Source organism: Mya arenaria, chromosome 1 (genome assembly GCF_026914265.1).
Source record: "Mya arenaria isolate MELC-2E11 chromosome 1, ASM2691426v1".
Classification (NCBI taxonomy): Eukaryota; Metazoa; Mollusca; class Bivalvia; order Myida; family Myidae; genus Mya; species Mya arenaria.
Window position 1 is genome coordinate 48,245,050 of NC_069122.1, and position 22,600 is coordinate 48,267,649.

General features: G+C 38.9%; 1 protein-coding gene across 1 annotated transcript in view; it reads left to right on the plus strand.

Moving 5' to 3' along the window:
* Nucleotides 1–2,044: 2,044 nt before the first annotated feature.
* Nucleotides 2,045–22,600, plus strand: part of LOC128236875 (solute carrier family 28 member 3-like) — a 28,985-nt gene continuing 8,429 nt past the window's right edge. The window contains exons 1-8 of the mRNA XM_052952008.1: nt 2,045–2,211; nt 11,801–12,068; nt 12,737–12,887; nt 13,257–13,497; nt 14,316–14,472; nt 15,374–15,565; nt 15,845–16,006; nt 18,113–18,238. Of these exons, the coding sequence (XP_052807968.1) occupies nt 11,829–12,068; nt 12,737–12,887; nt 13,257–13,497; nt 14,316–14,472; nt 15,374–15,565; nt 15,845–16,006; nt 18,113–18,238 (1,269 nt within the window). The 5' untranslated portion in view covers nt 2,045–2,211; nt 11,801–11,828. The remainder of the gene's footprint in view (nt 2,212–11,800; nt 12,069–12,736; nt 12,888–13,256; nt 13,498–14,315; nt 14,473–15,373; nt 15,566–15,844; nt 16,007–18,112; nt 18,239–22,600) is intronic.

A 22,600-nucleotide genomic window follows, 5' to 3' on the forward strand; every position in this document is an offset into this window, starting at 1 on the left:
CACAGTCTGAGGTAGCGAACCGCGGTCACTGACTGATATAGCGTACTCCGATCACAGACTGGTGTAGCGTATCCCGGTCACTGGCTGGTGTAGCGTACCCCGGTCACTGGCTGGTGTAGCGTTTCCCGGTCACTGGCTGGTGTAGCGTACCCCGGTCACAGGCTGGTGTAGCGTACCCCGGTCACTGGCTGGTTTAGCGTTTCCCGGGCACTGGCTGGTGTAGCGTACCCCGGTCACAGGCTGGTGTAGCGTATCTCGATCACAGGCTGGTGTAACGTATCTGGCTGGTGTAGCGTACTCCGATCACAGACTGGTGTAGCGTATCCCGGTCACTGCCTGGTTTAGCGTACCCCGGTCACTAGCTGGTATAACGTTCCCCGGTCACTGGCTTGTGTAGCGTACCCCGGTCACAGGCTGGTGTAGCGTACCCCAGTCACAGGCTGGTGTAGCGTATCTCGATCACAGGCTGGTGTAGCGTATCTGGCTGGTGTAGCGTATCTCGATCACAGGCTAGTGTAGCGTATCTGGCTGGTGTAGCGTACTCCGATCACAGACTGGTGTAGCGTATCCCGGTCACTGCCTGGTTTAGCGTACCCCGGTCACTGGCTGGTATAACGTTCCCTGGTCACTGGCTTGTGTAGCGTATGCCGGTCACAGGCTGGTGTAGCGTACCCCAGTCACAGGCTGGTGTAGCGTATCTCGATCACTGGCTGGTGTAGCGTACCCCGGCCAGAGGCTGGTGTAGCGTATCTCGATCACAGGCTGGTGTAGCGTATCTCGGTCATTGGCTGGTGTAGCGTACCCCAGTCACTTGCTGGTGTAGCGTACCTTGGTCGTACCTCGGTCAATTGCTGGTGTAGCGTACACCGATCACAAGCAGGTGTAACACACCTTGTTCGTACCTCGGTCACAGGCTGGTGCGGCGTACCTCGGTCTCAGGCTTAGGTAGCGTACACCGGTCACAGGCTAAGGTAGCTTACCTCGATCAGAAGCCTAGGTAGGGTTCCTCGGCCACAGGCTGACGTAGCATACCGCGGTCACTGACTTGTGTAGCGTACCCCGGTCACAGGCTGTTGTAGACTACCGCGGTCAAAGGCTGAGAAAGTGTACCTCGGACACAGTCTGAGGTAGCGTACCTCGATCGAAAGCTAAGGTAGCGTACCTCAGTCACAGCTGAGGTAGCGTACCTCGATCGAAGGCTTAGGTAGCGTACTCCAGTCAAAGGCTGCGATAGCGTACCCCTGTCACAGGCTTGGACAGCGTTCCCCGGTCACAGACTGAGGTAGCGTTCCTCGGTCACAGACTGAGGTAGCGTACCCCGGTCACAGACTGAGGTAGCGTACCCCGGTCACAGACTGAGGTAGCGTACTTCGGTCACAGGCTGAGGTAGCGTACCCGGTCACAGGCTTTGGCAGCGTACCCCGGTCACAGACTGAGGTAGCGCACCTCGGTCACAGGCTCAGGTAGCGTACCACGGTTAGAGGCTTAGGTAGCGTACCCCGGTCACAGACTGAGGTAGAGTACCTCGGTCACAGGCTTAAGTAGCGTACCACGGTCACAGGCTGAGGTAGCGTACCTCGATATAACAGGCTGAGATAGCATACCTCGGTCACAGGTTGAGGTACCCCGCTCTATTTTGTGATAATTCTCAAATTGGACTTTAACTTATTTGGTGTTGGTTGATGCATTCGTCAGAATCGATCTACATTAATTTAATAAACAAACAAATTGCAGTGCATGTGTATGCTTCCTTGTACTAGTGACACCGGTTTAACAAGTAAACCGTAGCTGAAGAAATAAACTTACATGAAACTATTTTGTATGCATTCGTCCGAATTAATCTACGTAAAATGAATGAACAGGATATTTAAAATTCCTGATTGTCTCACAAAAATGCAAGCAATAAACGTTACTATGTCATTAACCCCAAATGTGGATTTATTCACAAAATAAAATCACGACTCAATGAGCAATGCGTATCTGTTAAATCTACGACCATATCGTAAGCTTCGTTCGTTCCAATCAATGGTCACGATGAAACTAATTTAAATACATTTACTCAGGTGTGTAGGACTTTCATTGCTCCTATTCGTGCGGTGTACTTTTGAAGACAGTTTTAAGCGTATTTATTTGTGAACTCATATATTTGGCAAACTGATTTATTTTCTTCAATATATTTTAAAACAGGGATATTTATCAAAGATTAAAAAGGTAGGTGCACATTTTATTTGTGCGTTTCACTAAAACTTCCTTATTATTATGTACATGTTTAAATATATTATTACTAATGAGAGCAAATATTTACTTACATTGCATAGAAGTTATCTATATTATTTAAGGGGTTTACATTTGATCCATTCCTTTGCCGTTCTTGAGTTTAAATATTTTCCCTGCAAACATGGGTCTCTTATATTGTCAAATGTTTAATAATATGGAGTTTAGATGTCTGATGATCCAATTTTATTTCGGTATATCATTTTAAAGATTGTAATGCTAAGAAAAGAATACTGTAGAATACAATTATCCCGATTGATTTTTTTATTAAAAACATGTATTTTGTATATTCAAAATATATTTCTTGTCAAATTTTAGCAAACAAAACCGCACAAAAATTCATTATGTTATTAATTTGTCAATAATGTTTGTTCTGTCATTTATTCAACATATCAGTAATCCGCAAGCAACAAAAGTTCACGTGATACCATTATGTTTGGGGTCACGAGGCATTAATATCAAACATTTTCGCCAGAGACACCACGAAATAAAAACGCGTGTGTACATCGAATACCTTAAATATATCCCATGCAATAATCAAGGCTCTCATAAATCATTTATTGAAAAAACCTGATACGTCTTGGTATATTTAACGGGCAAACGAATACGCTCATGACACTCTTATTCAAAATCAATACATAAACATAAATTATTTAGTAATAAACCGTTCACTACTTACTAAATAATGCATTTTTGGAAAATGCTAATTACTTATGACAAGATTATAATCGTGTATTTAATAGCAAAACTATTAAATGATTGGTGAATGCTGGAAGATAAGGTAGAATACCGTGATTTCTGCACCTTTCTTTCGAATTAAACTCGGTATCCTTCATAAAAACCGTTGTTTTCGACATGTATTCATCTTCTTAAGTATATTAAAACAATTATATTACTTGTGGTAAATCTTTTGCATCTTGAAGGATGGTGAATCCATTATCGCAAATTAGTTGATGATGAACATCACTTTTCGATATGTTTTGGCTACGTTTAAAAACAACTATGTTTTAAAACGTTAATCAATGTTTACTCGATGGCCCAAATAACGTGACCACAATATTGTTGTGTTTGACTCTGTTTACGCACCTTCCTGCATTCCGTGTATGTTTATGCTGTTAAAATTTTATAACGTTTTCATACCATTTCGTAACAGTTGACGGAGACCAAAACTTCGTACCGTAGGCGAAAAGGATTGTGTTATGCGTTCTCACACCCACTTCTGTTTTGATTTAGAGAAACTCATTCCGCAACGTCGCTTTATTTAATTACAAATATACGTTTGCTTATTCGAAATGATCATTCGTCCACTGCATGATGACGCATACGTTTAAAAACTGTGTGTTTACAAGCTCTACATCAATAGTCACATTCCATTCAGTTTTGACACTAAGTGAACGCAATTATTCATAGTAGTTTCATGTATTCAAGTATAGGTTTTTATTTTTTGGAGGTAAATATACACAGTCATGAATCTTCAACTCCAGCGCAGCCAGACGAACGATTAATTTGCTTGACGACATCAAAAAAAAAATGATAACGCATATAATGGTTGAAAATATTTTTGATTATCATCTTATTTATTTTTTTTAGCGTTTTTTTTTCTTATTCGATTATATCTTTGATCATGTGTTCGCGTAAAAAATGGCATAAGCAAGAATATGAATGAAGGTATTCGTACTTTTACAATATAAACATCTAAAAATATACCCACGAACTTCATGCAACGCTTAGATTTATATGTTATTTATATAAAGCGTCTGATTGTATGACACCCCTTACAACATTTAATAATTTAGACAAACTATGACGTTACAGTTTTATTAATAATGAACAATATGTTGGCGATTCAACCATTTGTATGCTAAAAAATGTCGACCGACATAAACAATAAACAAGGAATATTTTGAAAAGTATTATAATTGTAAAGAAAACTGTATCAAAGGACGTTAATCTTTCACTTGTCAACAGTTGTTACAATACTTACAATGACCTGATATACAAATTACGTGTTAAATATATTTACTAAGTCGGAACTGGAGAACTGCAACACAATTTGTATGCCATGCTAAATAAATACAATTGGCTTCGATTATATTTGCACGTAGAAACTCGAAATAGAGAGGGTGTGACGTATATGTCGATACTTTTGAAGGGAAAGAAAAAATATGTTGTTTCGAGCTTCCTCTATATATATATAGACAAACCTGCATGCATATGGAGCTTGACCTACATGTGTACCTTATCAGACCTCTGTGTGTACTTAGAGAGACCGCCTGGTGTACGGAGAGACACCTCTATGTGTACGTAGAGAGACCTCTATATGTACGTAGATATATTTCTATGTGTACATAAACAGTCATCCATGTGTACGGAGAGATCCCTCCATGAGTACGTAGAGATCTGTCTATGTGTACGTAGAGAGCCTTCTATGTGTACGTAGAGAGCCTTATATGTGTACGTAGAGAGCCTTCTATGTGTACGTAGAGAGATCTCTATGTGTACGTAAATAGCCTTCTATGTGTACGTAGAGAGCCTTCTATGTGTACATAGAGAGATCTCTATGTGTACGTAAAGAGCCCTCTATGTGTACGTAGAGAGCCTTCTATGTGTACGTAGAGAGATCTCTATGTGTACGTAAAGAGACTTCTATGTGTACATACAGATACTTCTATGTGTACGCAGAGAGACATCCGTGTGTTAGTAGAAAGACCCCTATGTGTACGTAGAGAGATCTCTATGTGTACGTAGAGAGCCTTCTTTGTGTACGTAGAGAGATCTCTATGTGTACGTAAAGAGCCTTCTATGTGTACATACAGATACTTCTATGTGTAGGCAGAGAGACATCCGTGTGTTAGTAGAGAGACCCCTATGTGTACGTAGAGAGATCTCTATGTGTACGTAGAGAGCCTTCTATGTGTACGTAGGGAGATCTCTATGTGTACGTAGAGAGCCTTCTATGTGTACGTAGAGAGATCTCTATGTGTACGTAGAGAGCCTTCTATGTGTACGTAGAGAGATCTCTATGTGTACGTAGAGAGCCTTCTATGTGTTCCTAGAGAGATCTCTATGTGTACGTAAAGAGCCTTCTATGTGTACATACAGATACTTCTATGTGTACGCAAAGAGACCTCTATGTGTACGTAGAGAAACATCCATGTGTACGTATAAAGACCACTACGTGTACGTAGAGAGACACCCATGTGTACGTAGAGAGACACCCATGTGTACGTAAAGAGACACCCATGTGTACGTAGAGATCTTTCTATGCTTACGTAGAGAAACTTCTATGTGTACGTAGAGAGACATTCATGTGTACGTAGAGAGACCGTAGGGAGGGAGGGAGGGAGGGAGGGAGGGAGGGAGAGAGAGAGAGAGAGAGAGAGAGAGAGAGAGAGAGAGAGAGAGGGGGGAAGGGGAGGGGGAGAGGGAGGGAGGGAGGGAGAGAGGGAGAGAGGGAGAGAGGGAGAGAGGGAGAGAGAGAGAGATCTCCATGTATGAGGAGAGATGTGTCTATGTATACGTAGAGAAACGGAGAGGCAGTAAACAAATGAAATCTGAAAGATTCCGGATGTCTTTTCACTCTTGTTCTTGCATTTATAAACAGTCTAAAGATTAATCAAGTGGTCTTTATTAATCGAAGTTATCACATGTAAAAAGACCTGCCAACCTATAAAACTATTCATGTATTTGTTGTTATGTTGAAAAGGGTCAAATGTTTATCCCTCGGGCAAAGACCTTTGAACTTAAGTGTCTGTATACAAACCACTTTTAAATAGTCGAACAATGGTGACAATTTCCACACTGGCAATAAAAGCTGGTTATAAACCACTAAATTACACAGTATCGTGTCACTGCGGGTAGTTTAAACCGACTTGAGAATCAAGCTGAAATGCCTTCAACTTGTTCAACCAAAGAACGCATTCTATTTGCTTAATATAAACCATATTAATACCGACCTGTTTTGTAAATAAACATAATGTAAAAAAAAAGTTAAGATACAATTCATGAAAGCTAGGTAGCGGAAATCTGATCCATGTTCCCACACTATAGAAAGGAACATTAGTGCATCCATTGAAGGCGCACAAACATAAACTTTGTAAAATGCACTGGATTTACATATTCTACTTCTTCTATTCATCTGGAAACCTATATGTATGCATGTGTATCAGCATTGTTGAAACCCTAGCACGGTGCATTATTCCGATTACCATGTGTTGAGTTATATATATTGTTAAGTTAAGGTCTTCAAAACACATTAGGTTGTTTGCCGGGCGCCGGGCGCCGGGCGCCGATATAATTGTTTACTACACTAACAAATTATGCTAGCATTTTGAATTGAGTGCAAAATGAATATACAAGCGCGACCTTTTGAATAACCCAATTATGATAAAACAACAATTGACAAAATGGAGAGATGACAGTTGTATATTTGGCTTTTTTTACGTCGGCGCGTGGCTGCGCCCGGCCTGCGCAAAGCCTGCGCCAGGCCCTTCAACTGAATAGTTTAGAACCATAAACTACTACTATCACATGTAATGCGATATGCTTCTCAAACAGTTTACAGCGATATCAAGAAATCATTTAAGGTATCCGATGTTTAAACAGAGCTTGTCATTTAATTTAGTCATAATTGATAATATCAGTAATGTTTGGTGACTTATGGTAGTGTTTAAATCGGAATTGTATCCTGATAAAACTTATTGGTAATACGAAAATTTAAGTTCAACTAAAATAGAACGTGCAGACGTCCAATGCCCAAACACTTAAAGCTGCACTCACCAAGATTTACAGTTTTGACAACTTAATTGTTTGCCGTGAAATGAGCAATTTGTTTGCGTAAATATCTGCAAACCACTGATACAAGACAGCTGACAAAAGATCACATCGCAGATTTTCATATTTCTGTTCGAAAATTAATGTTTTATGGCTTAAACCGTTACTAACGCTTTATAAAAATGCACAAAACATCAATTTTTGAACTTACATATGAAAATCTGCGATCATATTTTCATCAGCAGTCTTATATAAATCGTTTTCATGGATTTTCGCAAAAATTGGCTCGTTCCAAGATAAAAAATAAAAAAAAGTTGTCAACATCTTCAATCTGTGAGAGTGCAGCTTTAAAGGGAATATTCATTTCGGTATTACATTCACATATTTACATTTTACGATTGCGTCGAACCCAGTAAAACAAAGTCAAATGTTACCAAACTATTATGGGGTCATCACACATAATTGTATATAGGATGTCTTAAATCAATAAAGACTAGGTATATAACTTTCTTGAAATGGTGAGCGAAACATCAAAGGGATCGAAATTACTGAAAGGTTTGATCGGTCAACTGTGCATAAAAGTAAGCTATTGCTATAATTAAGAATCATTCAAAAGGTGTTTTTAATGTTTTCTTTTCAAATTTAAGATACATACGTGGAAAATGTTCGGCCCTTGGCCTAGTTGGATGCAATTCATCGTTAATTAGCATCTTTATCAAAATAAGTTACTGACATATAATTTTTTATCACACGCTAATAAACCTTGTTTCCGGTTTAATATAGCCATCACGTATTGTTCTGTACAACACATGTTTACTATAAATTTGCTTTATTTCTAGTTTGAAAAAAAATCACAACGCATGTTTGTAAAACAATGGAGAAAAAAATGCTTAATCGGTAATATTACAGCAAGTCATTCGTTTATTTCTTATATTGTATTTATGATGATGGTTTATTTGAATACCGTAGCATATTTTCAGTCAAAACTTAAAGAGGAAACCGTTGTATTATCGTCTTGAAAAACATTATTAGGTACGTATAGAATACAACCTACTTGTACCCGTGTACAAGTACTTGGCTCAATTATTGGGAATTTCAACTTGCGCGAGCACCAATATCTCGAAAATTCTTAAGCGTAACTCACTTAAGTATCTTATTTCATTAAGCAGAATTACTTACTTCAATATGATTTTATGAAACAGCTAGGATTTTATCTTATTTATCTTTAATATGTTTCCTTTAAAAGCCTCAAAACTCTTTCAAAAGAGAATATTACACAATTTATAGCAAATCAAAAATAGCTTGCTGAGCTTGATCCTGTTAAAAGGGACTTAAGATGTTTCGAGAAATTGGGTCCCGGGTGTTTAAAAAGGTCCCTCACTGCCACGGTCCGCGTATATACTGTCTTTTCGTTTTTCGTTTTTTACAATTGAAAGTAAAAAACGAAAAAGGAACATACATATCCTTTTTCTTTTTTCTAATGATTTAAGAGAAAACCAAAATTGATAGAATTTTCCTTTTCCGCTTTTAAATTATAATCACGGAATACAAAACAAGGTATCTATTTATTTAAACCGTTTTCTGTTTTTTCGTTAATAATCATTTTTCATTCCATACCATTAGTTGCGTTCGTCAAAATGCATTCCTATCTAAGCTTATTGACAAATGCTCCTTTCATTGATGTATAAATAGTTAAGTTAATGTTTTATTATTAAAATTTAATTATTAGAAGTAAAAGTAGTTGTGCATTTTGATAATCACAGTTGTCATTTTAAAGTAAACACTACAGGTAGACACAAAGCAATACAATGTTGACAAAGACAAATACGGAGATTAATTACAAATTGCACGTATGTAACGGACATTTAGACGGATGCACCTGCAAGCACAGATGAGAAATGTTATTAAGCACCATGCATTAATGCACCAGTCAACTGTTACCACGCTCCCCCAACCAGGTCCGAGAAATAGGGGGACTTTGACTTTTGGTCCAGCCAATCCCGGGTCAATTCCCCGCCCTTCGGGCACAAACTGCTGGTTAAATTCCCACCAAATGCCCCCGCACCCCGGTATACCTAGGTAAGGACCATTCCCAGCTATTTTCGGCGCGAAAACAAAACCACCGCATTCACTCGGCACTGCGGGGCCACCTGTAAGGTAAAATGGGTGGGGGTGTTGATACAATTGACGAGCGCATAACTGGCAGATAGCTCCATCCATGCCTTCTTGCAAATTTAGCTCCAAATTTTGGTTAACTTATAAATTATAACGTACGTCTTCATAATGTGCTCGAATTATGAAAAACAGTTACACGAATGTAAATTAGAGAATGAAATTGATTGTCCTAGGTGCAATACGTTTGTCACGTCGAACTTAAATTGTATTCAAATGTATTAACAATTGCTGTTATCACCGTCATTTTCAATTATGCAGTTACCCTTTCTTTAATTGGTTGCGATTTCAAGGGGGTGGGTGGTAATAAAGGGATACTGTGGACTCGGGAATCGTTCGCATCACACAGAAACTCGATATTATGTATGTATATATATATATATATATATATATATATATATATATATATATATATATTAAATAACTCGAGGTTAAAATTAATAATTCATTAAACATTTCTTTCACAGGAATATTATTTATTTGACTTCGGTATAATTCCAAATAAAAATCTTAAACATAAATCTGCATGTAAAAGTATATGTTCTGGGTCAGTAACCAAACCATGCATGCCTATCTTAAATGACCTAGTTTTTGGACATTCTGTGGACATTGTTTTTTAAACTTATAAACCCGACACTCTTCGATGGTATCACTAACCTTAGCAACTTTTCCAGCTAATTGTATAGTAAACGTAGACATATATAGCCACTGAGAGTAGGAGCTGAAAATCATAACATTAATTGCTTTGGTATCTATTACATTGCATTTAATGGGTCACAATGACATTTGCCTGGCTTGATTCAATTTATATCATCTTTCGAACACGCAGCCTAATGGAAGGTTAACGTATCGGCCTAATTCATCTTCCTGGTTGTCAAATAGCATATTAAAATGCAAGTTTAAAAACGTACATCTTTTTGAGGTATTTGTCAGACTGTTAATTCGAAATTTTTATTTATAAATGTATTGTTATGTGAAGGTCTGATGAGTAAGCTTTATAAATCAGTCATTAAGTGACACTCTTATTCAAAAGCAATACATACACATGGACAACAAACATCAATTTTGAGTGATGAACCTTGAACTACTTACTGAAAATGCATTTATGGAAAATATTAATTACTGATAACAAGGTTGTAGCCGTGTATTTTATAGCAGAAAGCGCAAAATATTAAATGATTGGCGAATGCTTGAAAAGATAATATACATGTATTTAATTTTATAGATTTATTAGCAAAAATGGTTAAATTTTCTCATCGTTTACTGAAGGAACTGTTGAAACTTAGATACGTTTATTACAGTACTGATGATATTTTATAGATTCATGCATGTCTTAATATTTAATGGGAATCATGTTTTATCTTACTCCTGAAAATCAATAGTAAAAAAGTAACATTATGATTAGTCATCTACTGATACTCGTTGCACTGTATGATACATCACTATTTCATTCCATAAGATGCACTCTTACTCCCAGATAAGATTTACCACAATTAATAATACTGTTTTAATATTCCAAAAATGATGAATAAATGTCGAAAACAATGGTTCTTATGAAGGATATCGAGATTAATTTGAAAGAAATGAGCATAAAACACGGTATGTCTACTTTATGAGACTATAGTAGACCACAGTAAATCTTTTAGCATTCACCAATCATTTAATATTTTTGTGTTTTGAACTATTAAATACACGGTTACAATCTTGTTATCAGTTATTAATATTTTTCATAAATACATTATCTAGTAAGAAGTTTAAAGTGTTTCACTCAAATATTATGTTTGTTATACATGTGTATGTATTGATTTTGAATAAGAGTGTCACTTTAATGGAAATAGTTCGTGTCTCAGCCATACCATTTTAACTATTGATGATATTGAAATCACATTTCACATAACTGTTTCGCAGTATTGGAAGGTCTGTCAAGCATACAATTAATTTTGTGTGCTTATCTCGAAGGTCAAAATCTCAATTATACAACGTTATAATTTGATAGGTTGGCAATGTATATGATAATTTCCAAACAATACTCGATTGGTTGATCAGCCATTACTTCTTAAGGATTCATGGAAGTTCAAAATCACACTTTTCATACTTGTTGAGTGCCATGGAAAGATGTGTCTACATAATGTGTGTGCTCTGTTCAAGTAGGCTACGGTAACACTTGGAGGTTTGTCAAACCATAATCATACTGAAAATGGCAATGCGTTGACTGACAGTTGTTATTGAGTTTCTTTTGGTTAATGCAATGCTCCGACTTATTTTTCAAAATATTGTCGTATTGTTGATAGTGCTTCATGACAGCAGATATCATTATTACTTTACTAGCACTCTAACATTTGTCACGTGCCTGTGACCATTATTGTTTTTACGTCATAATTTGTTATTAAGCCGTCATACGTTTGATTTAAATGAGTTGCTTTCTTCAGAGATAACATAGAGCAATTAAATAATTATTAAACACATGTTTAAATGCAGACTCGCCCTTCGTTTTAAAACAGCGTTTTGTAATGGAATTTTGGTTTGTACGTTGATATCAAACTGTAACGTTAACTAAAATGTCTTATTATGTATACCACAGGTCCATTGCCGTTTCTTAAGACAAGACAATGTCTGCAGACGTACAACTGAAAACCATTAAACGGTTGGACTCGGAGAGCGGATCACCCGAGAAGCCACCAGCTTACGCCGACATTGCCGACGGGGGGCAAACCAACAGAAGCTATGTTCCTGACAGCAGCCAAGAAGACATTCATGTTCAGCCGATGCCTTCGGTTGCCATCGAGACAATAACTATCGAGCCAGACGGAGAAGCAAACGTACCAAATGGGGATGGAGTCAGGCATAGAGTAATTGCCTTTTTAAGAGCTCTTATAAATATAAATAATGACCGTTGTAATGTTGAATGTTAATTATACTATGGAAACCAGTGGGACATGCCCAGTAGTCACAATGAAACGATAGCCCAGTATAGAGGCACAAGGTCCAACATGCGGACAGTAAACGTGATACACACAACGTTAACAAATGTTGCATACATGTACAAACTTTAACAAATGTTTATGTTACCGCATTGGAACAGCCAGCTTAACATACATCCGGTTGCCAGTTTAAACTAGGTTGCGTTTGTGTTGCAAATTTAGTTTATGTTACCGCTGTTGTACTTATCATAAGTAAGTGGTCGAATATAGCACAAGCCCACACGCCCTGCGCTGGTAAAATGCTTAAGAGGCTTGCACAAATTCTGAGTATTATACGGCATGGCTTGTTCAAAAATGTAATGCCGAGCAGTAGTATATAAATTCGGGCTTATTCGTCCAAAATACTCACCGATTTATGTAGCACGTTCGAGAGGTATATTTAAGATACTTGTATTTGCTGGTTGACTTGTCCTTGTTAGTCTGTTGTTCGTATACGATTAATTGATTAAATACAAAAACGGTCAAGGAGCTTTATAAATTACTATATATGATATTTTTAAAAATTATTTTACTCTGAATCGTACTGTTGTTTCAAGGGCCATGGTGATGAGGCAATGAAGATCGCGTTTGACGTCGATCAATATGAAGAGAGCAGTGATGAGGAAGAGGAATACGGAAACAAGGTTCTTAAGGTCGTTGGAACAGCCCAGTCTACTATTTGGGTCTACTACGAGCAGTACAAGTCACGTAAGTTTAGTGGTCAAGTGGTCACACTCACCAAGTTTCATAATCATAAAACTAAAAAAGTTGTTGGAGCTCGCCAGTCTATTGCCAGTGTCCACTACAGCCTATTTAGGCCACATATATATATATATATATTTGGACACACACTAAATTGCATAATGCAATGAAATTTATCTAGGGGAGACACCAACAGTTTAAACATACTTGGATAGTGTTATTTGATCAATAGCCAGTTGTCAATGTACCATTTCGTTGACCTATTTTAGAAATATATTTGTAATTAAATAATAGCACATGGTTGCATTGTCCAAAATATAAATAAATTGAATAATTGCTTACTGTTAAATTAACGTATTTATTGTTACTTTTCAGCATTTTGGATGATCGTCGCTCTTATTCTAGGACTGCTGTACATTGCATACTTCCTGTATGCAATGATTAAGTATTTTGATGCCGATGACGAAGGAGATGTTCGATTATTATGGTTCACCCTCCTGGTTGCCGGGTTCATCTCTTGTTATATAATTTTGGGCAAAGTTGGTGACAAGTTATGGGAAGGCTTCAAAACCAACGTGTTGAAAAAGATTCCACGCAGAGAGTTGGTGTCCACGATGTAAGTATCCTTGGATTACATGGTTCTTTAAAATCAATTTAAAACATGTTTGTCTTCTTGCAATATTTTGGAAGAATATCAAGTTAGAATTGTATTACCTATGTTTCAGACATAATTATATGTTTTGAAAATATTTTGCCGAAATTAGTAACAAAGACAAAATACAGACACAACCTGTTTCGCTCATGATTTTTTATTATTTATAAATCTTCACCTGTGAACTATCAAATGAATGTAAAAATAATTATATTGACTGAAAACTGAGAATATCTTCGTGTTGATTAATGTTCATGGCGATCAAAGTGTTGATAAAAATGCGGATGTTGGTGTCCTCATCCATGAAGTATTAAAAACTAGAAATGACACAATTCTTTAATGTTGAACAGTTAGTTTGAAAAGTAAAATGCTGTCTTAGCCATATGGAAAATCCATCTTTAAATGAGCACAATATAGGTTACGCTTAATATATGCAAAAGCTGTAGTTGTTATTGTTTTTTTATGCATTATTGTGATCAACTCGCTTGGCTTGAATGATAAAAAAGCGTGTAGTTTGTATAAAGATTAAAAAAGTATTAGCGATTATTTAGCTCTTTGTAACTCGGGAATTTGTGCCACGTAGCTTTTAATTGAAAAACCCTCTTTCTATCTGTACACATATCATAAGTTTTTGTTCTGTTTTTATTATTAAGCACGAATGATTTAAACATAATGATGCATTAAAATTAACAAAAAATATATGTAATTAACCATTAGTGTGCCCTTTTATGTTATTCTGATTGTTGAGGTAATTACTTACAAGTTCTCATGTATAACTTCAGCATATACTGGGTGCTGGTGATAGGTACTGCGCTATTTGTGGTTATTTACGTCATTACGGACGTTGCCATAAATAATCGTCCGGACAACCTGAGGTCCGCTTTTGGAATGGTTGTGTTCGTCCTTCTCTTCTGGGTATTCTCCTATAAGCCAGCGAGGGTAAGTTAGAATTGTACTAGGTCCTGTTTTATTTTCACGTTTTTAGGTCAAGAGCTTATTTTCATAAAAGACAGCGTCCTGGTCGTAACTGTTGGTATAACTTAAACATTTGAGGGCCCCGAAAACTAGTTGCAGATGCAACACATTAATCACCCTGAGTGTCCGTCCATCTGTTCGTCTGTCCGAATTTAGTTTTGATTTTCTTCTATAACTTTAAAATCATAAACAATTAAATGCGGCGAATTAGGGTCCCGGCGTCGTGATTCCGGAACCCGCAAAATGGGGACACAGTTGATGTGCAGAGCCATTGTGTTTCCCAAATTTTATTCCAAAATTATCAAGAATCTTAAAACAGTGTAAAATGTATGTCGTGTTTTATGTTGTCTTACGATTTAGCTAAATAGTTTGTCAAGCCGTCACAGAGCTATTGTTTGTTTCACAAAGATAATGTTTGCTTGCGCAAAATATATGTATCACAAATTTTCAAATTAGGAGAGCTAGAAATTAAATTGAACGTCCTTCACACAGTTTCAGTTGAATCAGGTGTAAATTTATGACAATATCATCTCGTGTGTTTGTACGGAATCATAACACACTGAAATTCTCTTTATCCCTCAATATAAAAAGGTGCGTGTTTGATTTTTTTTAAGAAATGAGTAAACTTAAAAAAACTGGTTAATGGTTTTATGGACGTATGCACATTTCAAGAATATGTGGAAATGGAATGGAAATATGGTTGTGTGTGTACCAAAAACCAAAACCCTATTATGTTCTACCCAAATGCCTCCATATGTTAAATATGAGAACATACCTAGGTTTTATGGTACTAAGAACGTGTGAAAACAAAACAGTCTGGATTGTACTGAGTTGCTTCCCTTATAATACGTTTGGTATATTTAAGGTTCAATTTCGGCCAGTATTTTGGGGCCTGGCTATTCAGTTCTACTTTGCCCTGCTGATTCTACGGACCAAATGGGGTTATGCGACCTTCCAATGGCTCGGAGACAGGATCAAGGAATTCCTCGAACATACTGATGCGGGCTCAAAGTTTGTCTTCGGAGACGCATACACCATGCACTACTTCGCCTTTAAGGTTTGTCTTACAATCGGACAGGCGGAATACAATGAAAAAAACAATCAATCTGTTCATATTTCATTATAATCAAACATTATCTTTACTTAATTCTTCAAAGAGCATTTTCATGTTTAATGACTGCGAGTTATTGAAAGAAATATTTTTTTTATTTGAAATTTATGTATTTATTTAATCTTACACTGATGAGTAATTTTAATGTCAAGTTTTACGTTGCTTGGAGTGAACTTGACAAGGTTCAAAATGATATTAAATAGTTTTGGTCTCTTGTTTCTTCAGGTGCTTACAGTGATAATATTCTTCAGCTCCATCATTTCAATGTTGTACTATCTTGGGGCAATGCAGTTTCTTATCAGAAACATCGCTCGATTCCTTGCGTTCTGCCTCGGTACTTCTCCCACGGAGAGCCTCAATGCGGCGGGAAACATTTTTATTGGACAAGTATGTACTTCTTGGTGCTAGTTATAATTAGATGTATTAAATTAAAATGACTAAACTACCCTTATAGTCTTAAAATATAACATGATTGTTGTCAGTGGTGTGTATATGCTTCTTGTATCTCGATATCATTATATGTTTAGCTAACAGCTTAACATACATACTTTATTCAAGTAAGCTTATAAGACAGTATATATGTTTTATTTGCCACTTTACAGGCCTTCACAAGCTCACAACGAAACTTGTGTATCGCTCCCGCCTGTATTTAACTTTTATTGCCATGTTTGATAATTATGCAAAGTTTGGACACTTAATCATTTAAGAAACATATTCGTTTCATATTTACAAACCTTATAGGAACACGGGAAAAATTATATTCCATATAATAACATTATATTTCAAGAGATGATATTTTATACAATATGATAACATATCAACTTCCAGACATTGAGCAAACGTGAGGTAACTAAGCTGCATCAAATTTGTAAACATTTTTTGTCAAATTGCTTTAGTGAAACACTTGTCGGGCTTTTTACATGTCTAATACATTAAAATAAAGTTCCCTATCAAAATTGTCACTTTAAACCTCTAGATGATTATATTGAAATATGTTATGTACAATTTATTACATGCTTTAGGTGGTTTAAAGAGATTTTAAGTGAAATACAAATACTTCAAACATTGCAAATGTAACGATTTGAAGTTTACAACTGTCTGACAAAATCAAGTGTCATCTAGTACAGGGTTGGGATAACATTTCAACGGCATTAATTTCGGAATCAAGTAACAATTTCTTCATTTTAAGCTCGACCATTTGAATAATAAGACGGTTTTACTACTCGCTCCGGCGTCGGCGCATGCGTCAGCAAAGTTAAGGGCAAGTTGGAATTGTAACTTATAACTCAAATACCCTTCATTTAATTCACTTAATATCCACACAGTCGTTTAGAAACATCACACAATGCGGTTACATAACTCCATATGAGCCTATATACAAATTATGGCCCCTCATAGACTTAGAGACTAAGGTTAAAGTTTTAGAGCACATTGTGGCAGGATAAAGTTTTAGGGCAAGTTGGGATTATTATTAATAACTTTTGATTATACCTTTTATTCAATTGATTAAATACTTCACACATTTATTTACGACCTTACAATTAGATTTTGTAACTCAGAATTAGCCCTAAATACAAATTATGGCCCTTGATCGATTTTTTAAAACTTTTTTATCGTTTTTATTGCTTTTGACAGACACAGTTTTATATTTTAAAGTGAAACCTAGTAATAAGAATGTCTTGCGTCGTTGTTTGGGTGGAATGGCGGCGTCAAAGACACCTATGGTGTCGAATAATTTCAGTTAGGTTTGACTGATAGTGTCCACCCATGGTTTATCGGAAGAGTTTATTGAGACATTTAATAAGATTTAGTTTGGGGCTCCTAGGATCAAGGTCGAGGTCACTGAAAATAGAAAAAAAATGTTGGTGCTGAACAGCTTTAGTTAAGTTTGACATATTGCGACAAAACGTGGTATATTGGAACAGTTTATAGAGTCATAGTCAAGGTCACTATTGCTAAAAAAAGCAAAATGGTTAATACTGAATAACTTTAAAATGTTAAATTCGACATATAGTGACCAAACTTGGTATATAGTTATAATTTATGGCGACCTTTCATGGCATTGCATTTGGAGCCCCTTGGTCCAAGGTCACTGTTACTAAAAATAGATAACCGTTTGACACTTATATCTAGGGTAGACATATTGTGACCAAACTTGGTATATAGGAATAGTTTATGGAGGCATTTCATGGGATTGGATACCTCTAGGGTCAAGGTCAACGTCAATGTAACTTAAAAAGGATCACCGTTTGGTACTGAATAACTTTACTTGCTGTTGATATATTGTGACTATGCTTGGTATATAGGTTATGAAAGATATTCATGAAATAGCATTTTGGGCCCCTGGGGTCAAGGTCACTGTCCTTACTAATAGAAGAAAAAATATGTCTTTAGGTGCTCATTCTGTGACACATTTATACTCTGTTTTGACTTTGCTGAGGATAAGGTGGTAATGAAAACCCATTATATTGCAATTGTATGTTTTCATTTCAGAGTGAATCGCCCCTGCTGATTCGCCCATTCATAAAAGAGATGACAAGGTCGGAGCTACATGCAGTATGTACCGGAGGATTTGCTACAATTGCTGGGTCTGTGATGGCAGCCTACATAGAGATGGGGGTCAACGTTTATCTCATATGATTGATTAATTACAGTTCGATTGCATTGCTATATTAGGAATCTACTGCGCTATTCTCGTATATACAAGCATGTTTATATAACTACTACAATATAATGTTAAATGTATTTGCTGTTTTCTTTGGATGAAACATTTATCTCGTCTGTTGACTCTTGTTGAACTTGATCAGGCGTCTCCATAAATCTTGTTCATTTATTTGGCTTTCAAAAAAAACACAACAGTTTTTGGTACAAGTATAGCTCAGAAAAAATATTGCATCGAACAAAACATTCGCGGGTCCTTTTGAGTCTTAGTCTCCATAATGAGATAACATTAACTTCTTGGTTATGCCTTTTATTGAAGGACAGCTCAACCCCAAAATACATGACATTGTGAAATGCGCATATAGTGGCGTTATTAAGATGGTGCAATGTTTACGAACGGTTTGCAGTCTTAGCACAGGCTCACACTCAAAAACGTATTGTTTGTAAACGTAAAGTATTTAGTTTATATCCCTATTTACACAATATGTGTAAATGATAGCGGAATTTGCACGTGGTAAAACATTCAGTGCAAATGAGTAATCATCAATTCTCTGCTTGAAAGAAAGATACAATGAAATCATGATTTGAAATTTGAAATATTACGAATAAACTAAAGTAGTGCCCTTGTTAGATAACGCACCGACGCCCTTTGAGGTGCTGACACTTAATCAACTTCGTGCGTTACCTAAATCTCCAATATGCGCCAGCCCTACTACACGTTAATGATTGACACTTCCAAAAGGCGTCATCCGTACAAGTGCTGCGTTCATGACTGACACTACCAATAGATGCCAATAGATGCCACCCATACAGGTGCCACGTTCATGACTGACACTACCAATAGACGCCACCCATACAAGTGCCACGTGACACTACCAATAGATGCCACCCATACAGGTGCCATGTTCATGACTGACACTACCAATAGACGACACCCATACAGGTGCCACGTTCATGGCTGACACTACCAATAGGCGCCTCCCATACAGGTGTCACATTCATGACTGACACTACCAACAGACGACACCCATACAGGTGCCACGTTCATGGCTGACACTACCAATAGACGCCACCCATACAAGTGCCACGTTCATGGCTGACACTACCAATAGGCGCCACCCATACAGGTGCCACATTCATGACTGGCACTACCAATAGACGACACCCATACAGGTTCCACGTTCATGGCTGACATTATCAATAGACGCTACCCATACAAGTGCAACGTTCATGGCTGACACTACCAATAGGCGCCACCCATACAAGTGCCACATTCATGACTGACACTACCTATAGACGCCACCCATACAAGTGCCACGCTCATGACTGACACTACCAATAGACGCCACCCATACAAGTGCCACGTTCATGGCTGACACTACCAATAGGCGCCACCCATACAAGTGCCACGTGACACTACCAATAGACGCCACCCATACAGGTGCCACGTTCATGACAGACACTACCAATAGGCGCCACCCATACAAGTGCCACGTGACACTACCAATAGACGACACCCATACAGGTGCCACGTTCATGGCTAACACAACCAAAAGGCGCCACCCATACAAGTGCCGCGTTCATGACTGACACTACCAATAGACGACACCCATACAGGTGCCACCTTCATGACTGACACTACCAATAGACGACACCCATACAGGTGCCACGTTCATGGCTAACACAACCAAAAGGCGCCACCCATACAGGTGCCACATTCATGACTGACACTACCAACAGACGACACCCATACAGGTGCCACGTTCATGGCTGACACTACCAATAGACGCCACCCATACAAGTGCCACGTTCATGGCTGACACTACCAATAGGCGCCACCCATACAGGTGCCACATTCATGACTGGCACTACCAATAGACGACACCCATACAGGTTCCACGTTCATGGCTGACATTATCAATAGACGCTACCCATACAAGTGCAACGTTCATGGCTGACACTACCAATAGGCGCCACCCATACAAGTGCCACATTCATGACTGACACTACCTATAGACGCCACCCATACAAGTGCCACGCTCATGACTGACACTACCAATAGACGCCACCCATACAAGTGCCACGTTCATGGCTGACACTACCAATAGGCGCCACCCATACAAGTGCCACGTGACACTACCAATAGACGCCACCCATACAGGTGCCACGTTCATGACAGACACTACCAATAGGCGCCACCCATACAAGTGCCACGTGACACTACCAATAGACGACAGCCATACAAGTGCCACGTTCATGGCTAACACAACCAAAAGGCGCCACCCATACAAGTGCCGCGTTCATGACTGACACTACCAATAGACGACACCCATATAGGTGCCACCTTCATGACTGACACTACCAATAGACGACACCCATACAGGTGCCACGTTCATGGCTAACACAACCAAAAGGCGCCACCCATACAGGTGCCACATTCATGACTGGCACTACCAATAGACGACACCCATACAGGTTCCACGTTCATGGCTGACATTATCAATAGACGCTACCCATACAAGTGCAACGTTCATGGCTGACACTACCAATAGGCGCCACCCATACAAGTGCCACGTTCATGGCTGACACTACCAATAGGCGCCTCCCATACAGGTGTCACATTCATGACTGACACTACCAATAGAAGACACCCATACAGGTGCCACGTTCATGGCTGACACTACCAATAGACGCCACCCATACAAGTGCCACGTTCATGGCTGACACTACCAATAGGCGCCACCCATACAGGTGCCACATTCATGACTGGCACTACCAATAGACGACACCCATAAAGGTTCCACGTTCATGGCTGACATTATCAATAGACGCTACCCATACAAGTGCAACGTTCATGGCTGACACTACCAATAGGCGCAACCCATACAAGTGCCACATTCATGACTGACACTACCAATAGACGCCACCCATACAAGTGCCACGCTCATGACTGACACTACCAATAGACGCCACCCATACAAGTGCCACGTTCATGGCTGCCACTACCAATAGGCGCCACCCATACAAGTGCCACGTGACACTACCAATAGACGCCACCCATACAGGTGCCACGTTCATGACTGACACTACCAATAGGCGCCACCCATACAAGTGCCACGTGACACTACCAATAGGCGCCACCCATACAAGTGCCACGTGACACTACCAATAGACGACACCCATACAGGTGCCACGTTCATGGCTAACACAACCAAAAGGCGCCACCCATACAAGTGCCGCGTTCATGACTGACACTACCAATAGACGACACCCATACAGGTGCCATCTTCATGACTGACACTACCAATAGACGACACCCATACAGGTGCCACGTTCATGGCTAACACAACCAAAAGGAGCCACCCATACAAGTGCCGTGTTCATGACTGACACTACCAATAGGCGCCGCCCATACAAGTGCCGCGTTCATGACTGACACTACCAATAGGCGCCACCCATACAGGTGCCACGTTTATGACTGACACTACCAATAGACGCCACCCATACAAGTGCAACGTCCATGACTGACACTACCAATAGACGCCACCCATGCGAGTGCCACGTTCATGACTGACACTATCAATAGACACAACCAATACAGGCGCCACGTTCATGACTGACACTACCAATAGACGCCACCCATACAGGCGCCACGTTCATAACTGACACTACCAATAGACGACACCCATACAGGTACCACGTCCATGACTGATACTACCAATAGACGCCACCCATACAAGTGCAACGTCCATGACTGACACTACCAATAAACGCCACCCATGCGAGTGCCACGTTCATGACTGACACTACCAATAGACACAACCCATACAGGCGCCACGTTCATGACTGACACTACCAATAGACGCCACCCATACAGGCGCCACGTTCATAACTGACACTACCAATAGACGACACCCATACAGGTACCACGTCCATGACTGATACTACCAATAGGCGCCACCCATACAAGTGCCACGTTCATGGCTGACACTACCAATAGGCGCCACCCATACAGTTGCCACATTCATGAATGGCACTACCAACAGACGACACCCATACAGGTGCCACGTTCATGGCTGACATTATCAATAGACGCTACCCATACAAGTGCCACGTTCATGGCTGACACTACCAATAGGCGCCACCCGTACAAGTGCCACATTCATGACTGACACTACCAATAGACGCCACCCATACAAGTGCCACGCTCATGACTGACACTACCAATAGACGCCACCCATACAAGTGCCACGTTCATGGCTGACACTACCAATAGGCGCCACCCATACAAGTGCCACGTGACACTACCAATAGACGCCA